We start from the raw sequence: 9,254 nt of genomic DNA, 5'->3' as shown, positions 1-9,254 counted from the left end.
CTCTTTATTCTGTTGACATTGTTGGTCTTGTGGTATTAAATTCGCTTTAATGGTTTATCAAAAAGCACTTCAATTGTTTGCTTTGCTTTGCATTATCATTCATTGCCTTTTTGCCACTAAACGGTATATTGGGGTATTTTGGCTGGCAATGTTGTGAAACCTGATACCCTGTTTAATACAGTTGGGTAGTGATTGATTTTAGCAAGTGTTCCTTGCCGTGTTTGTGTTTGATAAGTACAGATAGTTTACAAAACCGATAGATTTATCGCGTCATTCCATATCTTTTATTTTCTATTGACAGTTTTCTATTTCTTGAGGAGATATTGAAAGCCAGGCACTTAAAGTAAATAAAGTTTTCAAAGTGAACTATAGGCGGCTTATTTAAATAATTCTTGAATTTTTAAATTTACCGCGTATAAATTGCAAAAAAAACATTGTCAACGTTCCCCGCGTTTTCGAGGGAGAGCGCCAACAAAAAGGTTCGCAGAGCAAACAAGAGGTGGCGTAACAAAAACATCTCTAAAAATAAATTAACTTTAGAAAAAATAAATTTTTTTAGTTTCTCTGATGGTAATGATCAGGAAAATGTATACTTTGTAATACCTTATGGGGCCAAAAATATGGTTTTGTTAATTTAAATAATTAAAAATGTAAATTACTTCGCTTGCACTGCTTTCATACGCTGGTCACTGCTTGTTAGCATCCACAAAGTAAACTGCTTTAAGAGTGGACTCGCGTTGAACTGCATATGCACTGCTTGTCAGTCAAGCAGTTAGCTAATTTCGGCGTTACATTTTAAATTGATAAAAACAACGACATGCGGCATATATATTAGCATTCACTGTTAGTAAAATATTTGTTTTGATCAAGTAAAAAATGCACACATTCATTTTTAATTTTTCTAAAAAGTTATACGCAGTGAATTCCCCTATGTCTATTGCTTATCGTGAACCATAATTATTAAACTAAGACAAAGTTTTTTTTTAAATATAAAATATGTCAATTTTAATTTTGTGCAAACAAGTTCTTGGCTAGCTGTATATTAAATATTATATTAAATATTTTCAAATAGAACAATATTTATATTAAATTCTGAGATTTTGAATGACTTTCCAACCGAAGTGCGATTTATAAAAAAAATATCCTGCAGATACTGGAGATCTATTTTCAAACCAATTTCTTTCAGATAAACAAAATTAGAAAAACTTTATCTTATAATGATGCCTATATTATTGCCATGTAAAATTCCCGATTATTTGCATTGCTTGTGTCAACTGTTAATGTATATATATTTATATCAATAAGATAAGATTAAATTTATGATAAGATATCGTCTTTAGTTACAATTTTAAGAGATTGTTGATATCTGATTCTATTCAGATATTGTTTACAGGTGCTTGAAGTGCATTAGGATATTGCAAGCGGATGAACCGTCAATATCTATGTATATATCAATGATTCTATCAGTCAGAGAAGAATCAACGCCTTAGCGTACAAGTATTTGAAGTACTCGAGCTGAGACTTCCACAGACTATAAATCAAATACTTTGAAAAGACACATCTTCAGTTTCGAATGCAATTACTCAATTAATTTGAATATAATTGTCACAATTTTCCACTTGAAAAGCCAAACAAAGTCCAAATTGATGGATATAAAACAGAAACAAAACGGATTCATAGTATACTCGTATTAATATGAAGGAGGGAAAGAGAAATGTAAAATGAGCTCGCCATTTTTATGGCCACATCAAATTGAAATGAAAAGGAACAACAACAACAACAACAATAACAATAAACAAACAGCGGAGAAAACTCAATGGGTTTTTCTTTTTTGATAAAATGTCAAAGGCTTTAATTCCAACTGATGTTCAAGGGTGGGGGTAGGAGTGGGAATGGGGATGGGGATGGGGGTAGGTTATGAGCAGCCAGCAAAGTTGACAAAGTTGGCTGGGATTATAGACAAAGACTCGCAATGACAGTGAAAGGCGAAGACGAAGACGAAGACGAAGGCGGAAAGAATTACGCAATGCGGCAAAGAAGAAAAGAAGAAAAGCGAGGAAATGTAACTGTAAAAATGTTTAGACAAAATGCGCCAATTGTCGATTGTCAATTGTTCGTTGCTGTGCATATATATTGTTTATTTATTGTTGTTAATAAATCTTAATTTGCTTACCTAAATCTCACTTTGGCGGCTTCTCGCGTCACGTTTTTAATTGAGGAAATGCAAATGAAAGCGGTGAAAGCATCGCAACCACAGACAGAGATAGCTATAAGCAGAGCGAGAGAGAGAGGAAGAGATAGCGACTACAGCTGCGAGTTCGGCTTGTGGCGTCTTTGATCCTTTGACGCAACATGAATTAAACGGCGCTACAAGGCATGGATCCTTGCATTACTGCCTTATCGCTGCACGCCCCGATCTTATGTGATATATGGGAAAAACGACAAATTTTCCACTTGAGCCAGAGTCTCGGTCTAGACGCCCAACCACACGATGTGTCGCCGCAACATTGCCGCCGACATTGTAAGACGAAACCTTAATGTCAGCAGCGACATTTGTGGATCGATCCTTTGGTCAGTGTGGTCCATTGGTCCATTAGGCAACATTTAAATGCCACTTGACATGCCATTTACTTCGTCCAGTGGGCGGTACATGACCCCCCCTCCCCACCGACTCTCGGGGGCGTTCTGTTTTGCCACCGTGCTGCAAACGCCCTGATGAGCATTTCAAACAACTGTTTTTCTTTTTAACTAACTTATAAATTTTAAAATAAATATTTATTGATACTGTTTATAAACTTACCAAAAAAAAAAATATTAATTTTTTTTTCCAAATAAAACGATTATGAATTTATAATAATAACAGTTTTATTATTTTTAATTTAAATTATTTTTCCTTTATTATCATTTATATAATTATTAAAAAATCAGAGTAAAACACCTCTATTTAAATTATTTAAATAATATTTGCTGTATTTATGACATCAACAAGAATATATTTTGTTTTTGTTATAATAATTCGAATTTTACAATAAAAATGTAAAACAAGCGTTTCTGTACTGTTTTTTTCAAGAAATTTATATTTAATTATTTTTTTTTATTTTTATTATCATTATCATATTTTATTATCATCATTTACCATTTATTATCATTTTTATAATTTAAAAATCAAAAAATCAAAACCTTTATGTAATATATTTTAATAATATCTGCTGTATTTATGACAACAAGAAGAATTTATTTTGTTTTTGTTATAATAATTTGATTTTTACAATAAAAATTTAAAATAAGAGTTTCAAGAAATTTAAATTAAATCATTTATTATAATTTTTATAATTTAAAAATCAAAGTAAAACACCTTTATGTGATATATTTTAATAATATTTGCTGTATTTATGACATATGAAAAACAGATTTATTATATTTTTATAATGATAATAATAATTCTAATTTTCATTAGAAATTCAAATTGATTGTGTGTGATTTTCTGTGATTGACATTTAACCCAGCTCGCTCCAAACTCCCATGCCAATTCCCCTCTTGTATCCAATTCAGAAGTTTAGCCTGTCAAAAATGCCTGCAACTTCAACTATTTTCCCCCCAAAATAAGCCATGAAAAAAGTGCGATCAGCTGCACTTGCTGACTCCGTCATCATTCGGGTTGCGCCCTGTGGCATGTGTTTATGCAGTAATTGATATGCCACTCCAGCAGGGCAACACCGCCACCACCGCCACCACCGCCAACACAACAACCACCAACAACCGCAGCAGGCAGAGTGGCATCAACTTTGGCCCCACACTCCATGAAATATTAGCCCAATGCTCAGCGGGGCTGTCATAAATGTCGAGATCGGTTCGGGAGTATGCCCTGCATTTTTGTATCTGTATCTTTTAGATATAGGAAAGCATTTTACAGTTGCATTGCTGCCACTTAAACGTTTCATAAAAGCAACCTTTGTAATGTCTGCGTTGCCGCCGCAGACACCAAAAACACCACGAAACCGATACAGATACAAATACAGATTCGGATTCAGATCCACATTCAATTCCCCGTGCTTCACCCCTTTACAATGCGAAAAGCGAAAACCAAAAAGGCAAAAGGAAAACATTTCAAGAATTAAAACGGAAATTGTTCTGCTGTGTGTGTGGGTGTGTGTGTGTGTGTGTGTGTATTCTTCATTTATTCATAAAACTGATCGTTTCATTTTGATAAAATTGATTTATGCGTCGATCGACAACAATTATACACAGATGCGGTGCCTAATGGAAACGGTGGCAGATATATTCATTAGGGTGCATCGATTTTTTCGAAGAATAAAAAATAGCAATGGTAACCAAAATTCGTATTCAAAGGGTGAACTCTAAGATATTTTTAATACCAATCTTGTCAGGATCCGACTAAAAATACTAATAATATGCTAGTAATGCATGCTCAAAAATGTAACAGATATACATTTTTCAACTCAAAAAGTGGCAACTAGGAATTGATTTTAAAGCTGTAGCTTCTAGTTAAAAGCACCTTAAAATTAACCGAAGATTCCGAATTTGGGTTACCATTTTTAACATTTTTTTAGCCGTTACAAATTGATGCACCCTAATATTTATTTAAGACTCCAAATAAATCGAAAGAGACATTGAGTTGAGAAAAATTCTAATTGATCCTTTTGGCTCTTAAACTTTATTTATTGTCCAAATATATAGTAAAAATATATACAACAAGGTACTACAGTTATGAGGCATTTTCGTTAAAGTAAAACATTGTAAAGATTGTAATAAATTAGATATTAAAATTGTTCCTACTGCAATTGCAGTTGTTGTGTCTGCTGCGCTGGATTTGGCCACATCATGTGACTGGGAAGGGGCGGGGGCAAGGAGCTGCCCGTTGGCGATTGCAGTGAATCCGATTTGAGCTTCAGATGATGCTTCACAATTCCATCGCCATCGATGTCGCCACGCTTCGACTTGTAACGTCGATTTTGGAACCAAATCTTCACCTGTGTTGCCGACAGATTCAATTTCTGTGCTATGATCTCTCGCTCTGCACCCGTCAGATACTTCTTTAGACGGAAACGGCATTCCAGCTCCAGGACCTGCGCCTGGGAGAACAATACACGCGGTTTGCGTTTCATTCTCGGTTTTCCAGATACATTGTTGCTGTTGTTGTTACTGCTGTTGTTCCCACTGCTGTTCCCGCTGCTGTTCTTACGCAACTCGGCGCGGGATGAGGTGACCTGACTATCCTCTGTAAGGATACACAAATGAAAAGAAGGTGTTAGGAACCGAAAGATATTTGAATTTCTGCTTCTGCTTTGATTTTAGATTTTGTTAGCCTTAAAACACTGGTTTGGCTAACATTATCGGTTGCGTAAATTTATAATATTTAATTTAATAATAATATAAAAATTCAATTTTGAAAAATTTTACAAATCCAAAATGGATTTAAAGTTGAAATTTTGAACTTAAATAATTTTTATTCAACGATGTTAATAAAATTTAATTGCTGAATAAAATAAAACGCCATTCCGCTTGAAAATCGGTTAGATTTTGATAAAGTTATGCCAGTTTAAAGTTGCTCAAGCCTCTGACCTAGCAACTTAACAAGTCAAAATATTTCTTTATTTTGACATGAATTTTTACAAGAAACTGAAGGGTCTCATAATCAAGTTTTGAGTTTTACGATACAAGGAGTTGATTTAAACTCGAAACTTGAGATTTACCATTTTGAATCCTAGAAAATGAGCAAGGGAGGACCCTTACTATCAAAATCAATATCTAGATCTAGACGACAAATTTTATAACGAATTTAATAAAACTTAAATGCAGAACGATTTAGAATCTAAGCCATGATAAAAATTACACGAGAGTCGATAAAAAATCGGATAGGTGTTGATTAAATTATGTTCCGTTTCCGTCTGTTCCGCTTTAACATAGTTATGAAACTTTAAAGTTGGACAGATCTTTGTCCTGTTTTCTATTCATTTTGCTTTGATTTCCTCCTTCTGTTTATATTTTATTCTTTATTTAACTTGTATACCTTAATTTCATGATCAGGACTCGCTAATAAAAACAACACCACAGAGACAGAGTTTTCTGTAATTTTTTAAAGAACTATTCATTCCTAACATCATTAACATCTACTTATATCCCCCTTAGATAACAATTCAATAAATTTTGTAGAATTGGCTGATTACTCACTTCGCTTTGTGCATTCCCCGGCCGTATTATTAATGGTCCTGATGCTGCTGCTCTCGAGCAGCCTCTGGGAGATGCCATTACCGGGATGCTTATGCGCCGAGGCATGCACCTCCACCTCCGTGGAGCTGTTTAGGTCGAGGGTGGGCGAGGGCGTCACATAGGGCGTGGGTATGTACTCGCTCTTGATGCTGATTGGAGGCGGAATTGTGGGGATTGTCGAGGAGCCAGCGTAGACATCCCCTGTGCCAGCATAGTTGTAGTTGTAACCCGCTGGATTCTGATAGGCATTGGCCGTGGATCCGGCATAGAACTGTGAGGCGGTCACATTGTAGGCTGTTTGATAGCTCTGTGGATGCTGGAACATGTGTGCGGACATGCCGTAATCCTGATGATAGCCGGCATACAGCTGATGATGACCATGTGGCGGTGGCAGCAATGGCGACAACGAGGATGTGGCCAATGCATCCTCTTCATGTTCCACCAAATGTTGCTGTTGCTGCTGAAGCTGTTGTTGCTGTTGATGTTGCTGTTGCTGTTGATGTTGCTGCTGTAGTTGCTGTTGGTGATGACTGGCTTGTTGCTGATGCGGATGCTGATGATGTTGATACTCAGCGGCGCCATAGAGCGCCGACGCTGCCGTCGCACTGAGAGAGAGCAAAGAAAGTCGAAGGTTAGTTTGTTGGGCCTGGATAGCACATGTTGCATCACGCAGCAAGAGCTTAGAAAATCGAGTGTACAATTTTTTGTTGGCAGCTTACTTCCTGCTGTCGCGACCCTTGGTGACATCATTTCATGCCTCATCACAATTAAAGACGCCCCAGCGAGGCCAGTACGCATGTCCGCCACCGAAAGGACACACATGCGAATCACATATGTTGACCAGGCCCAAGCACAGACACAGTCACAGCCACAGCCACAGGACAACGTCCGGCGCCGCATAAAGTCCGCCTGACCGCCTGACCGCCTGCCTAGCTGCCTGACCACCTCTGACCTGATCAGTCCTATGACTCTAACTTCAAATTTTCAACTCTGACTTTGTTATTCTTATTGTTAACACTTTGTGTCTGTTGTGTCTGTCTGTGCATCTTGTCTTTGTCCTGCCTCTTGTACAAATAACGATGATTTGTCAAACGACACAGACTGCAGCTCCCTTTAGTCCTATTTGCAATTCATGCTCGTATATGTTTTCATAGGATTTCTTCTGCTTAGCTGTCGATTTCTCTCTCTCTCTCTCTTTCTCGCTCTCCGTCTCAGCAAAAGGTTAGGAAAATATTATCTTTTTGTGGAAAATTGGTAGAAATTAATTTCCTATGGAGCCTTATTAAAAATAAATAAATACAAAACACACACAACTCTGTCTACCAAGAAGTTGTGAGACTGAGACTGTCTAAGATTGCTGTGTTACAGGTAGATGCTGACAGAAACTGAATAAACATTTGCTTGGATATATTGTAGCTTGCTTTAAAATTAGACTTATGTCGTGTATATATAGACTTGAAAATATTTAACTTCAATATACATAAAAAAAATAATTAAAAATAAAAAACTCGTTTCCAGACTAAACAATTTATGTGTACATTATTCATTACTTAGAAAGCGACCTGTAGCATAAACAAAGCCTACAATTTTTTAATGTTACAAATTTTAATATTTTGAAATTTTCAATTGCATAAAACAAATGGAATGCTTAAACTTTTGTCCTTAATCTAAATTTAAAAAAATAAATTAGACTAATAAAATTTCGTCCTGCATAAACTTCAAATTTTATCTTAAAATATGCTAAAATTTTGTACATTTTGAAATTTTCAATTGTATAAAGTAAATGAAATACTTCAACTTTTGCTCAGTTCAAAATTTAAATAAAAAATTAGATACATTAACGTTTGTCCTGTATGAGCTATCAAGTTTATCCCAAAGTGATTTGATTATTTTCTAATACTATTTATTTAATATTTATACCAACAATAACTGCATTGGCTTTCAGCTTTTTCATGCCTCTAATCTTAACTCTTTGACTCACCTCTCGAGATGTCCATAGGCGCCTTCATAGGCCTCTGTTTGGTTGACCATATTAAGTATATCCTTGACTGAGAATGGAGTTGTATTTAAGGCATCCGCATTTGTCATGCTGCTGGGACTTGGTGTTTGATTGTAGTCATAATAGCCAGCGGATTGTGTCTGGTGTTGATGATGTTGCAACATTATGGCTCTTTGACTTTGGCACAATTCAAATCACTTGAACTCTTGAGAGGCACTTTAAATTAATATAAATACAACAATTTGCCAAAATGCACTTGAACTACACACTGAACCGAACGACACTTGACTGCGACAGCAATTATGAGTAGGTGGTAGTTGCTGTTAGTTGAGCGGGCGAAGGAGGAGTAGGAGGAGGAGCCGCGCACCCCTTGCAACGGTATTTGATTTTTTTGTTAACTCAAACCTTAAACGATGCGCCGTTCCGCTGCGCACTCGAGCGTGTCCTCAATTTGTCAGCGCGTTTTTCGAACTGAATGAGAATTGAATCTTTTCAAACGTTTGCTAACCACCCGTGCACTCACACACACAAACACGCACGCGTGTGTGTATTCGAATGATGTTCGTTCCAGAAAATGGCCGCATTACAGCCAATCACAGCAAAGACTGTGCAGCTGTCCTCCTCTTGTGCGTGTGTGTGCGTGCATTTGTCTGACTCTTCTGGTTGTTGTTGCTGTCGTCCCTAACTGTTAGTTCGCAGCCACTTTATGCAGATTTTATTTGGCTTCTTGAGCTTAAGTATGTATTTTTGTAAGATATTTATTACTGCAAAGTCCTTAAGTTGTTTCCCACCCATACACAATATTATATTGCATGCTAAATAGCCTTATTATACCGTTGATCCGATTTCAAGTGGGGCTTAAGTGCCAATATTCGCACACTTGACTTTACTGATGTTTTAAGTAAACAAATCTTCAACGAAAATTTACAAGTACGTGCTTTTTTCGAACATTAGGTGAACAAGTACCTTTAACAACTTTTTTACAAATTATTTTTATTTTAACTGTTTTATTAACACTCAAGTA

The 9,254-nt window shown here is 36.2% G+C and overlaps 1 protein-coding gene across 1 annotated transcript; it reads right to left on the bottom strand.

Moving 5' to 3' along the window:
- Positions 1 to 4,659: 4,659 nt before the first annotated feature.
- On the bottom strand, positions 4,660 to 8,394 carry LOC117791639 (muscle-specific homeobox protein tinman). Its single transcript, XM_034631446.1, has 3 exons — positions 8,213 to 8,394; positions 6,193 to 6,836; positions 4,660 to 5,239 (listed from the first exon to the last, which is right to left on the bottom strand). The coding sequence occupies exons 1-3, from the start codon at positions 8,392 to 8,394 to the stop codon at positions 4,794 to 4,796; spliced, it is 1,272 nt and encodes a 423-aa protein (XP_034487337.1). The 3' UTR covers positions 4,660 to 4,793.
- Between the last annotated feature and the right edge of the window lie 860 nt (positions 8,395 to 9,254).

The sequence above is a fragment of the Drosophila innubila genome, assembly GCF_004354385.1.
Source record: "Drosophila innubila isolate TH190305 chromosome 3R unlocalized genomic scaffold, UK_Dinn_1.0 2_E_3R, whole genome shotgun sequence".
NCBI lineage: Eukaryota > Metazoa > Arthropoda > Insecta > Diptera > Drosophilidae > Drosophila > Drosophila innubila.
The sequence above is the reverse complement of the archived record's forward strand: the minus strand, read 5'-3'. Positions and strand labels throughout refer to the sequence as shown.

Excerpts from the sequence above, each read along its gene's own strand:
- LOC117791639 (XM_034631446.1), bottom strand. The coding sequence starts at position 8,394 with ATGTTGCAACATCATCAACACCAGACACAATCCGCTGGCTATTATGAC. Across the intron at positions 6,837-8,212 it reads GCCTATGGACATCTCGAGAG|TGCGACGGCAGCGTCGGCGC; the intron begins GTGAGTCAAAGA and ends GCTCTCTCTCAG. Across the intron at positions 5,240-6,192 it reads CGGGGAATGCACAAAGCGAA|AGGATAGTCAGGTCACCTCA; the intron begins GTGAGTAATCAG and ends GTATCCTTACAG.